Source organism: Trypanosoma grayi, assembly GCF_000691245.1.
Source record: "Trypanosoma grayi strain ANR4 Tgr_512_V1, whole genome shotgun sequence".
NCBI classification, from domain to species: Eukaryota; Euglenozoa; class Kinetoplastea; order Trypanosomatida; family Trypanosomatidae; genus Trypanosoma; species Trypanosoma grayi.
The window spans coordinates 1-12,387 of NW_008826131.1; the positions used below are offsets into that span (position 1 = coordinate 1).

Here is a 12,387-nt window from a genome sequence, read left to right on the forward strand (position 1 = left end):
GGGGGGGGGTGCAAGGAAACAAACGAAGATGAAAAGCAGATGAGAACTCCGTGTGTGGGAGGTGCGGATGTCTCTCTATATCTCCCCCCGGCCATTGCTGCTCTCCTTTTATTATTACTGCTATTGGTATATATGTGTGTGTGTGTGTGCGCCTGCTGTTTTTCGTCTTGTCTTTCGTTCTCCTTGTTTCACACACACACCCCGATGGGGCAACGTGCCTACTTTGGCGTCACATGTTTAATATAGTAGAGACCGTTTTTCATGTTGTCTGCGCTTGTACACAAACGTCTTTGAGAGGAACGAAGAAGAAGAAAAGATATTATGAGAGGAGGACGAGGAAGAGAGAATGAATATTGAAGGGAGAGGTGCTCTTCCCTCTTCCCTCGCTCTCTCTCTCTCTATATTTATACGCGGCCCAGCTACTCGGGTGGGCCGGGGACGAGAGAGGGAGAGAGAGAGNGGGGGGGGGGGGACACCAGCACTAACAGAAAAAGAAAAGGAAAAGAAATGTCACGAGACTGAGGAAAGGAAAAAAGAAAAACAAAATGAAACACATAAAAAGAAAGGGTCCCTTGCCCCTGTTGGCATTGGCGTTTTTTTTCTGTCTGTCTGTGGTTCTGCGTACCAGCTCCTGTGTGGCCGTCACCCGTCGGCGCAGACACATGCATATATGTGCCTGTTTGTCTGTGCATGCTGTGCCTACATGTTCTGTGTGCGTGTGTGGAGCCGGGATGTTGATATAGTCTGCTTGCTTTTTGTTTGTTTGTTCCCGTTCTCTGCGTGTCTGTGGGGGAATCCCTTTTCGTAGCGAATCGACAGTCAAGGTGCGAGGGCGCAATGAGTCTTCGCATGGTGCGCGACTTCATGCGGCTGCAGCGGTGGGAGCGGAACGTGCTGGCGCGGGATTCACAACGGGAAAGTGCCTTCACGCGCGCATTTCGGCGAGTGCCTTGGTCCGGCGTCGCGATGTTCTTCTTTGTCATGATTTTCTTCGGCGTGGACCTGGGCGCCGGCATCAAGCACACCGCCAAGCAGATTAGGGAGAAGAAGGATGAGGCAATGCAGTCTGTCGAGCTGCAGAAGGTGCAGGCACGGCAGTGGTCAGTGGAGCAAGTGAAGAACTTCCGCGAGGGCGAAGTGCCGAAGCCATCGTGGGCGGAGGGCGGGCCGCGTAGGGCGGCCACTGCCTCTTAGGGGATACATATATATTTATTTATATTCATATATATGTTTTTTGTATTTTTTTGGGGGATATTTTGTGTACAGTCGTGCTTTGTACATTCCTGCGGCCCGCCCTGAGCTCCACCCGCGCGGTGAGTCTCTTTTTTTTTTGTTTGTTGCAGCTGTGTTTGTTTCTTTCGTGCCTCCCCTGCGCCGGTGCACTGAAGGAAAAGGAGCCCGATGCTGTCTCGCGTGATACACGACCTGTACTACCTGAAGCGCATCCACAGCGTCGTGCTCGACGAGAAACTTGGCCACGCGCTCAAGGCAAAGCTGTGTGCGCTGGATCTCCGCGCCGGCCCCTCACCGGGCCCCGCCGCGCTTCGTCGGCTGCTGGAGTGCCTCGTGTATTTTCAGCTCGAGCAGAGCGCCGTCACCATGAATGCCGTCTCACTTGTGCGGGAGGAACTACCGAACATGTCAGGCGGCCAGCTCTCCCGCACCATCGCGGCGTGTTGCACACTCGGCCAAAACGACATCTCCTTGTCTGCTGTGCCGCTGCTGGCGGAGGCGCTTCCGAGCATGGATAGCACAGGGACCGTGTTGCTTATCCAGTCCATCGCCGATGCAGGCGTGCGGCACGAGGATACATGGGCACTCCTAGCAGAGCATTGCATTAGACGAATGGACACTTTCACGGGGCGACAGCTTTACCGTGTCATTGAATGCTTCTACGAGCGTCGGGTGAATTATCCTGACTTTTACGTCGTGGCGGAGCGCCACATCTGCGCGCAGCCGTCATCGTACATATCGATGGTACATCTGAGCGGTGTGATCGAGTGCTACAGAGGCCTTGGGCTGCCTGTTATGTCGCTTCTAGCCGCCAGCTCCGCACGCTCGGCAGAGGGATTTGACAGCGGACTTGCTGCAGTTGCACCCACAAGGACGCGAAGGCCGAACCGCGGTTGCGGCATGAATTCGGTAACATCAGAGACCATGACAGTGGCGGCATTGGAGAGCACGTCGAACCCTGCGGTATTTTCCACCTTTCTGCAGTCGACACTCAAAGCCATGAAGACAGCCGACGAGACGCAGCTGTCGGACATGCTGCATAAGTGCGAGGCGAAGCAGGTTATGCATGCCGAGATTATGGAGGCGGCGGCGGTACGGCTTCAGGAACTCCACAAGGAGTCNCCCAACGTTGCCCGTACAACAGCCATCATGCGCCTTATGATGCGGTTGGAGAAACGGGAGTGGTTCCTCAGCGCGTCCCGCCCACTCGCACAGCTGCTGGACGAGTGCGGCGAGAGCGGCATTGCTGTTCACGGCCACCGTATGCTCACTCTGGCTGACGGCGCAATGAAGTTGTTCCCACCGGACGTGCAGCCGACGCGTTTCTACGCCGCACTGGTCCATGACATCAAGTTCGATGACATAGCCGCCAGCATGGATGCCAGGCGTTTGCCGCTGCTTGCAGGTGTTATGATTTCTCTGCGCGCATACGGCGGCCCTGCGCTGCTCGAGCAGCACATGCCACTCATCTCCGTCGCCGCGGCGAACGCACCGCTTCGCGTGCAGGTGGAGCTTGCCGCGATGCTGGCACCACTGCCGGCCGCGCGTAAGACATTCCTGCCCGACCTCTTTGCATCACTGTCGTCCCAGAAAAACTGGGTGCGTGCCCTCACCGCGCGCGAGGCCCTTCTCCTCCTTGAGGGTCTGGCACGCAGTCGTTTGCCCTTCAATGATCTGCTGCTGGTAGTGGTGGAGTATACGAGGAAGAATCTCGGTCGCTTCGACGCCCCAGAGCTGGTTAATATTCTCATGCACTGCGCGGTGTTGGGCTTCAACGACATTGAGTTCTACTCTATTACAGCCACACATGTACTGGAGAAGTCATCGAATAGCACTGTACATGACCTATGCATGCTCATGTACGTTTTCACATTTGTACTCAAAGGAGTCATTCGTGTGGTGCAGCAGATGCTACCACGCCTGCGGGTGTCAGCGAGTCACGCAAGCCCGCGAGACATCACATTGGTGCTGTACAGCACTGTAAAGTTAGGCATCAGTCGTCACACTGAGGTTACAACGCCGTTCTGCGATCGCGCTGTCAACATACTCCCCACCTTCAAGGGTGAGGAGCTGGCCAGCTGCATGAGCTCTCTGCGCGTGCTTCGCCTGGAACACGAGGGCTTGCTCACCGCCGCGGCGCATGTGCTCGGGACGGAGTTGACACGCCCAAAGGGAGCGGAGACCACATCGGAGGACAGCAAGAACAACAACAACAACAACAACAGAAGCAGCGCCACTAAGAGAACTGGGGCTAATGATAATGATGATAATTCCATCACACTCACAGAAACACAGATCATTTCTATCGCAAGCGCCATAGTGCAGCTGCGGCGGCCCCTGCTACAGTCAGAGTGGCAGGCCCCACTGCAACGTATCTGCCTCGGCTACCTGGAGACAGCGGGGGGAAGCCAGACACACCTCATCGCTGTGACGTTGGCGGCCCTCGACGCAGCGCCGTGCACAGCAGAACAACGCGAACGCCTCCTCACGCACGCCAACGCTGTCTGTGAGAGTTTCAACAGTGGTGTTGTTGCAGCAGAGGTGCTGCTTGCGTTGCACGACCTTATTACGCGCGAGGGAACCGATGATGGTAGGGAGACGCTCGCTGCCTCACCGCTGCTCGCCTATGCGCAGGCGAACATGGCCAGCATCATGGCCGCCACAGAGGTGCGTGACAGGCTTCGTGGCAAAGGGCTACTTGGCCTCCTCGCAGGTGTCGGCGCCTCGTTCGCGGCTGACGAGGCTGACCGCGTCTCGCTGCGTGAGGTGCCGTTGCGTGAGTCGCTGCTGTTGCACCACAAGACCATGCGTCGGGCGAAGGCGCCTGGAGCGGGGCGGTTCAACAAGAGTCGTGCTCTGAAGCCTACTTCGGCCTCTACCACCACAAAGATGAAGATGATAAAGGGGAAGACCAAGTCGGGGAGTGGTACGCGCAGTCCCCGTACGACGTCTGGGAAGCGTGGTGTGGCTGCTCCTGCGTCAGCGGCGGCGGTGGCGGGGGAGGAGGAAGGAGTGGAGGATCCAGTGGCCACAACCACACGGGTGAAGAAAGCCCGCAGAGGGCTTGGTGTGGAGTCGCAAGGCGATGTGGCGGAGTTCCGCATTTAGGCAGTCGCGACTTCTTCCCCAATTTTTTGTAATGGCGTGGCAAAGACACAGTTAAAAGCTATTACCATCCGAGTTTTAATTGATCTGCTCAAGAACTCGCTCGTTGCTCCTTTTCTTTGATGCCCTCCCTCCCAAGGAACAAGACAAGTTTAGCTTAGATGCTGCTGCGGTTCGCCTTCCCATTTCTCTTGTCCCTCTGACGCCACCGCATCTCATCATTAAGGGTGCAGTAAGCTTTTCTCCATTGTGCCTCACCGGCCGTGGGGATGCGGGGCGATTGATCGCCATTGTGCCTGAGTCATGTGAGAGAGATCACTCATTATAGAAGACTTGTGTCCTTCCCCACTCCTCCTCGCCCTCCTCCTCCTCCTCTTCCCCCTCCCGCGACGAGGGGTGCCATGAGCTGCTTCACTGTTCTGTAGCGGTGCTGCGTTTTTTTTTTTCCTCACTTGGGTTGTCTGTTCTCATTTGCCGCTTTTAACGTTTCTTCCCCCATCATCTTTCCATCTCTCTCTCTTTGTGCTTGTAGCGTGGCGGTGCTAGGAAAGCAGAGGTGCGGTCGCCACCGATGCTCCTGCGGTTGGCGGTGTACGTCGATGACGCGCACTCCCCCATCGCACTCGAGGAGGCGGAAGTCAGTGTATACAACATGCCTGACCTTTTCTTGTACCTGGAGAATACGCTGCGGCGTCGCCCGCGGCTTATCTCGTACTGGAATGTGGAGCGTGAGCGCTACGAGCTCCTGACGTCGCTGCAGTGCTTAGTGCACCATCTCGGCGACGACGAGTCTCTGCGTGGGGGGGATGCTGGTGCTGTTGCTGTGCCTGCGCATCTGTGGGTGGAAACACGGCCGCCGCGATTAGACCCTGTCGACCCCGAGATTGACGCTGAAGAGTACGCGGAGCTCAAAGACCATGTGCAGCGTTGGGCGGGGAATAGATTTATCACATATTCACTCCTGAACGCCCTGCGCGTGACGGACCCATGTAAGGAGCGGCTGTTCGACCACGAGCGGTGCACACAAGTGAGCGGTGATCCTGAGCGCGTAGAGCTCCTCTACTACACGAACAACTCACTTAGCAGCAGCGAGGTGATGCAGAGGGGGTTTGACCTGGGTGGGGAAAACAGGCGTTTTTCCACACCACTGAAGAGTCCTCCGGGGGCATCAGGTGTGAGTACGGAGCATAAGCAGCAGCCCTTGTTCGTCTTTGCTTCCTCCATGGCCGATAAGAATGACAAGGAGATCTTCTCAACAGAGCCACACAAAGTTCTCCTCTGCGAGGTTGCGCTGGGCCGAGCATGGCCATGTGACATTCCACTCGCGAGGAATCCCAGTGCACCGCCGGAGGGCTACGACAGCGTGTGCTACCGTGAAGAGAGAGAAAATGGCTTTATGGTGAAGACTGTGCGCGTGGGGAAGAACCACCAGGCACTAGCGCGCTATGTGCTGACACTTGTTGGGAAGAAATCTGATCGGCGCAGAGAGGCGTTTCGTAGTGTCCGATTTGGTTCCACGCCTGACGCTAATGGCTCTATTACGTCTGCGCCACATGCATCTCGAAGGACGTCAAGTGCCAGTGGCAGGACGTCTGTACTTATGAAGGCACCAATGGCGCAGGAGCCCTTGCGTCGCTCGGGCTCCGCACCTATCGTCAGCGGCGGCACTGGGCGGCGAGAGCATTCCTTGCTGCTTCCGTCCGCCGTGACGTGTGTGGTGCACAACGGTTCACTGCTGGGGCTGTGGTGCTCGACGTGTGGCCACATGATATGCCCGTACTGCGCCTCTGTTGGTGAACACAGAAGGCACGAGGTGTCGGATGTGGAGGTTGTGGCGGATGAGGTGCGGCGGAAGGTGCAGGAGATGTGTCATGATCTCTCCATTCAGCTGGACAACTACCAGCGCGTCCAGTCTCAGCTCCAGGCGGAGCAGGTGCAGCTGCAGCAGAAGCGCAAGGAGGCGGTAAACGCGGTGGAAACGACAATTTCAGATCTCCACACTCTTCTCGACGCCAAAAAGGAGGAGTGGCTGGCTCGAATTCAGCAGCAGACGCACTGCCTGGACGATCCTTTAGTGGAAGTTAACCGTGTCGTGCAGGAATACGAGAACGTCATCGCACCGCTTGAGGGCTCGTGGGATGAGGCTTCTAGGCGGTTGACGTCACTCACGGAGGTCACGGGGCATGCGCCTACGACTGCTGCCAGCGTGGCGTATTTGATGGAAGCACCGAAACTTCTGGAGGAGGGGCACCGCTTCGTTGCGCAGCGCCACGATGCTGCCCTGGATCTTGCAATCAACGCAGCAAAACAACTTCGCGCGAGCGAGGCAACACTTTTCCACATTGACTCCAGTGCCGTGCGGCAGAGTATTGAAGGACTTATCCCTACAAACGGCGTCCGTGCTGCCAACGCCTCAGCAATGATGGCGATTACAGGTCGCAGTGGTCGATATACTCGCCTCTCTACCTCTGTGGGTAGATCAGCCACCGGAAAACTCAATCGACGCCAGGCGTTGACGCCTGCGCTAGTATCTTCACCATCGCTGTTGCTGGAATCGGGCGGAAAGATAGATGAATGGTCGTGTGATGATTACTCTGATACCGCACTAGACCCAGCAAGCCGACGGTTGCTGCTACAGCGACTCTCCGACTTGCGTAAAGGGTATCTGTGGTGTGTGCATGACGCGAACAAATACTTTCATCCCGGCCAGCGCCAAGCTGTCTGTTCCAGGGCGTTCAAATTGCTGGGCGTGCAATGGGAGCTGCGAATTCAGGCCAGAGATGCTACATCGGGTAGCAGCACACCCCCAAAGCAGATGACAAGAAATGATGTGGATGAGGCTGTTGGAATTTTTCTTTTCCCTGTTGGCCACACGTTGCGGGTGGATTTTCGCATCTGCATCTTCTCTGCCGTGGCGTGGGCAGAGTGGAAGGTGTCAGGGTGGGCGGCGTCGTTCGTGGGCAAAGGGTGGGGCGTGTACCCGCTGCTGCCGCGTCGGGAGCTGATGCAGACGGACCGTCTTGCGTGGGAGAACACCCTGAAGATATGCATCGCGCCCACCAGTGGCGTCTACTAGAGAAGGTGGTATGGGGGTGCCGGTGAAGAAGAAGAAGGGGCAGTAGAGGGAGGGCGGCGCCGTTTTCGTGCCTAGATGCTGCGAAGAAAAAGGGCAACACGACACTTACGAGGAGAGGATCTGAGTGTTGAGGGCTGCTGCTGCTGCTGATCTACCTCCCATCTTCCTTTGATGAATTCTTTAAAAAAAAATTCTACTCTTCCCTTTCCGTGTGTGAAATTGCCCTTCTGTAGCCCATGTACCGTAAACTGTACATTTTGTCGTAATTCTGCCGTACTTGGTTATTGGACCAGAGCGGCCATTAAAAGAAACGCTGTTTTGTATTTGGTCTCGAATGGCTCCTGGTATTCCTAAATCCTATGCAGCTGTCGCGATACCGTTATCCCCCCCCCCTTTTATTTCCTCTCTGTTGGTTTCTACTGTGCCCAGTGTGTGCAGGACTGCGTGAGAGTATTATGTGGCGGTGTGTGAATCCGCCCCGCCTGCTGCTGCGGCGAAAACAAGGCGTCCGGGGGCTTGCGTGGGCCTGGCAGGCGCCAGCAGTGCGACGCCGCGCTCCGCCGCGCTGGTGTACCTGCAGTGCCCCGATCTTCGTGCGCCTCGCAGCGAACGCGTACCGCTGCGATGTCTGCGGGGGTGCGCAGCAGCTTCAGGGGGGCGGCAATGACGGCGAGGGGAAGAATGTGTGCAGGCCGTCGCTCACCACTACCGCACCTGCGCCGCACGGGCATGTAACCGTCATGCTGGATCTGAAGCCCACGGAGGCGGCGCGCCGCGTTGGTGAAGAGGTTAGGGCACAAGTTGCGGCTGCACACACCGACCACAGCGCTCTCGCTGCGAGACTTGCCGTTGCGCGGTCTTCAAGCCGGTGCGGCCTCGATCTGTACGCGGGGTGGTGCGCGCAGGCGAGCGCGCCGACCGCATTTGGGAAACGGAGAGGAGATATTGAGAGTGAGAAAACGGTGGTGACCGTCGATGCATTACACGACGCGATGTACGCGCTACGCTTCGCTACAGCCACGTACGCACTGCCGTACGAGCTGGGCTACTTTGACAGCATCTGGCGTAACATGCAGCTACGACTGCCGCGCCACCAGCGCTACGTGGCGGCAGCCGTGGCAGAGCAGGCTGCTGCGATGCAACGCATTCTTCTCGGTGCGAGGCATGACCCGCTTCTAGAGGTGGCGCATGCCCGCTGCTCTGTGTGCCTCGGCCAGGCGTCCTTTGCGATCTTTCTTGACCACCGCCGGCAGCGTGTTGTTGTGGCGTTCAGGGGCACACTCACCGCCGCTGACGCCATCGCTGACTTGGCCAGCGGTTACGCACGTGTGCGCCTGGGGGCTGCTGTACCTTCGTTGCCTTCTTCGGCGCCGGCAATGGAGTTGTACACGCATGTGCCGCGTGGATTCTACACCAACGTAATGGAGGTGGGTCCGCAAGTCATGGAAGCGCTCACGAGTATTCGGCAGCAGTGGCCTGACTACGAAGTGATGTGTGTTGGCCACTCCCTCGGCGCCGTTGAAGCTATTCTCTTTCACCTGCTCTTTTGCCTCGGTACAGAGCGGGGTGCGGCGATGCGTACAATCGCCATTGCGCCGGCCCCGTGTATCGATAGTGCGGCAGCGGTGGAGGTCAACGGGCTTCTGGGCGACGGGGCGATGACGTCGTGGGTGTACGGCCTTGATGCAGTGCCGCGGCTGCAAGTAAGCTCTATTCTTGACCTCTTCTATCCACCGGCAAGACCTAGTACCATGGGTAGTAGCGGCAGCGCGTCAGTGCAGCAGCAGCAGCAGCAGCCAGGGGAGGGGCTGCCGCTTTTGTCTATTCCTGGGCGGCTGCTTCACGTTCCAGCAGACGGCACAGATGTGTTAGATGTCCCTGTTGACGCGCCGTGGTGGCGCTGCCTGTTCGTCGGGAAGGATGCGGTGCTGCACCATTTCCCGGCGGCGTACGCTGCGGCCTTTCACAACGTGCTGTTGCAGCGAGCAAAGCAAAGAAAAAAATGCGTCAACGAAGAAAAGAAGGAAACTTGCAGGAAGGACGTTTAAATGAAGGGGATTAAGAATCCTCTCATAATCATCATCATCATCTACATGATCTTTTTTTATTTTTGTTTTTTACTTTATGGGATTTGCTTTTGTTCTTCGTTTTTTTTTTTTCGTTCGCCCCTCCTTCGTTTTGCTTTCGCTGCTCACTGTCTTTCTCCACTCCCTCTCTCTCTCTATGGGGGAGTGGCGTCTGTGAGGGCGTGTGAGCTGCGTCTGTCTGAAACGATACAAAACAACAACAACAAAAAAATATATCTGAACTTCGCCACGCAATGATGGCGTGTGGGGCCTTCTGACTTTGGCCCCTCCCCCCTGCTGTTCCCCCTCTCCGTGACGCACTGCCATGCAACTCCGTGGTGTGGCTAACCCCTCAGCTTGCCTCTCCTCTTGTGCCCTTCATTCCCGCTCAGCATGCATGTCGCGCGAATTCACACCGCCAGAAGGCTCGCTGGGGGGATTGAGTGCTATATCCCGCGGCCGGGGCAACATTCTCAGCTCCATGCGTGACGTTCACAAGGACCGTGGGACGAAAGCATGGTTCCAAGAGTTGGCGTGGGAGGCGGAGGAAGAGGGGGATGCCGCATTTTCCCGCCTGCGGGCCCCCTTGTTCGAGAAGTCTGCACGTCCACACTTCTTTTCTGCAGATGAGCGCCGTCGGATGGACAATTACGAGAGTATCGACTACAGTGAGGCGCAGTCCTTGGTGTACAAGGCTCGAATGTCACAGCGGAGGAACGATCGCCGTTGGATTAAGTGGATTATGTTCATCTCCATTGGCGTTTGCGTCGGACTGTGGTCGGTGTTGCTGTTCCAAACACTGGACTTCCTGACACATCAAAAACTTAGGGTCACACAGCGTTTTATTGACGCCCATGCGCTTAATAAGACAAATGATGGGGAGACGAATCAGCTTCCGTGGACCACACCCAGTGGGGTGAGTTGGCGAGCAGCAGGGGAGGGCTACATAATTTATATTGTGTGGAGCACACTTGCCGCGTTGCTCTCCTCGCTGTGCTGCGTTGTAATGCCTAGCGCGGCTGGGAGTGGTGTCCCAGATGTGATGGCGTACTTGAACGGCATCATGTTCCCACGAATATTCAACATTCGTAACTTGATTGTCAAGACGCTGTCGTGCATATTGGCCGTCACTTCTGGTCTGCCTGTAGGTGCCGAGGGTCCAATTATCCACATTGGCTCTCTCATTGGCGCGGGGTTGCCGACCGGTCGAAGTCGCACTCTGCGCTGCAGTGCAAGCTCGCTTCTTTCCACGTTTCGAAACCCAAGAGACATGCGGGACTTTATATCTGCCGGTGCTGCGTGTGGAATGACCTCGGCTTTCTCTGCCCCTATCGGTGGCATGTTATTTGTCATGGAGGAGATGGCCGCGTTTTTCCCTGTAAAACTTGCCTGTTTGGTTTTTGTGTCGTGTTTGTCGTGCATGTGCGTGATCCAAATCCTTAACACATACTTGAGTGGATGGCAGGTGCCTGCTCGGATTCCCGTATCTTCTGGTGATTTTCGTCCCTCCGCGATCGCCATGTTTATCGTGGATACCGTTCCGGGAAATCGCTTGCCGATGAATTTGCTTACATTTGTTCCAACGATTATCGGTGCGATTGCTCTCGGACTGCTGGCTGTGTCGTACACCCTGTCAAGCGTCAGGTTCACGCGGTGGCGCTCGAAACGGCTGTTTCCAAGCACGCCGCTGCGTGTACTGGAGCCCTGCGCATTCACCTTCCTCTACACCACCATATGTTACATGCTTCCATTGGCCTTTGGCTGTGTGGAGGTGCCGGCGTACGTGAAGGAGCACAAGGAGGAGCTCGACATTGATCTCTTTACTGCATTTTGTGCGGATCGCGAGAATACGTTTAGTCCACTCGCGACACTTGCCTTGACAAGCCCTTACAACGGCATTCGTCTCTTCTTTACTCGGCATACAGCGGCGCTGACGCCGTGGTACGCCTGTCTGCTGCACCTTTTGTTGTACGGCATCGGCTCCAGCTACGCGGGTGGGATGTTCATCTCGTGCGGGACCGTCATTCCATCGCTGTTTATTGGTGCCACTGGCGGCAGACTCATTGGTGTCCTGTTCGGAAATAACGTGTGGGCTGACCCTGGTGTCATTGCTTTGATAGGATCTGCGTCGTACTTCTCCGGTATCTCGCGGCTCTCCTTCTCCCTCATTGTCATTATGATGGAGCTGACATCCGACCTCACGCACATCACATGCCTCATGGTTGGTGTCATCGTAGCGAGAGCCTTGGCGGACCGCTGCTGTCATTCTTTATACCACTCACTCTTAGAGGTGAAGGCGGCGCCCTTCCTTGAGGTTCAGGCAAGTGTGCACAAGCTTGACATGTTCTGTGCAAAGGACATCATGACGTCCCCTGCTGTAACGTTGGAGACTTTGGAGAAGGTGGCACGAGTAGTGGAGGTGCTTCAGACCACACCACACAACAGCTTCCCTGTGGTGTCGGCTTCAAAAGGGACGTACGATGGCGTTATTTCACGTTCCCAACTGGAACTGCTGTTGTGGTTTATGTACTTCCGGGACGTGGAGCGGATGAGCAGTACAGAGTCTGAGCGCTCGTGCAACAATTCCGTTGCAGCGGATAGCGGGGTCGGTGTAGAAGATCGGTATGAAGGGTCAATGATCAATAATAACACCGATATCGGCGACAGTAATACTAACAGCAATGGCAATGATGGCGGTGGTGGAGGTGTGTCTGCTGCTCCTGGTGCTATTCCTGCCGACAGCGGCACGGCCGCACGGCGGCTGGCACAACAGCCGCACGCCACATACACGGACTTGAAAGAAGTGAGCGAGCAGATATTCTGGCGGCGGCTGCCGTCGTTGCCGCCGCTTGAGTCCATGCCTGCTGCGACGGCGCACTGCTATGTGGACCTCACGCCGTACGTGGA

At 56.5% G+C, this 12,387-nt stretch overlaps 6 protein-coding genes across 6 annotated transcripts; 4 read left to right on the plus strand and 2 right to left on the minus strand.

Moving 5' to 3' along the window:
• Positions 1-837: 837 nt before the first annotated feature.
• DQ04_05121000 (hypothetical protein) lies at positions 838-1,194 on the plus strand (the record flags this gene model as incomplete). The annotated part of the gene is made up of 1 exon (XM_009313997.1): positions 838-1,194. The coding sequence occupies one exon, from the start codon at positions 838-840 to the stop codon at positions 1,192-1,194; it is 357 nt and encodes a 118-aa protein (XP_009312272.1).
• Positions 1,195-1,401: 207 nt separating this feature from the next.
• On the plus strand, positions 1,402-4,341 carry DQ04_05121010 (hypothetical protein; the record flags this gene model as incomplete). Its single annotated transcript, XM_009313998.1, has 1 exon — positions 1,402-4,341. One exon carries the CDS (start codon positions 1,402-1,404, stop codon positions 4,339-4,341), a length of 2,940 nt encoding a protein of 979 aa, XP_009312273.1.
• Positions 4,342-4,909: 568 nt separating this feature from the next.
• DQ04_05121020 (hypothetical protein) lies at positions 4,910-7,414 on the plus strand (the record flags this gene model as incomplete). The annotated part of the gene is made up of 1 exon (XM_009313999.1): positions 4,910-7,414. The coding sequence occupies one exon, from the start codon at positions 4,910-4,912 to the stop codon at positions 7,412-7,414; it is 2,505 nt and encodes an 834-aa protein (XP_009312274.1).
• A 455-nt stretch (positions 7,415-7,869) lies between these two features.
• DQ04_05121030 (hypothetical protein) lies at positions 7,870-9,462 on the plus strand (the record flags this gene model as incomplete). The annotated part of the gene is made up of 1 exon (XM_009314000.1): positions 7,870-9,462. The coding sequence occupies one exon, from the start codon at positions 7,870-7,872 to the stop codon at positions 9,460-9,462; it is 1,593 nt and encodes a 530-aa protein (XP_009312275.1).
• Positions 9,463-10,431: 969 nt separating this feature from the next.
• DQ04_05121040 (hypothetical protein) lies at positions 10,432-10,902 on the minus strand (the record flags this gene model as incomplete). The annotated part of the gene is made up of 1 exon (XM_009314001.1): positions 10,432-10,902. The coding sequence occupies one exon, from the start codon at positions 10,900-10,902 to the stop codon at positions 10,432-10,434; it is 471 nt and encodes a 156-aa protein (XP_009312276.1).
• Positions 10,903-11,466: 564 nt separating this feature from the next.
• DQ04_05121050 (hypothetical protein) lies at positions 11,467-11,712 on the minus strand (the record flags this gene model as incomplete). The annotated part of the gene is made up of 1 exon (XM_009314002.1): positions 11,467-11,712. The coding sequence occupies one exon, from the start codon at positions 11,710-11,712 to the stop codon at positions 11,467-11,469; it is 246 nt and encodes an 81-aa protein (XP_009312277.1).
• Positions 11,713-12,387: the final 675 nt, after the last annotated feature.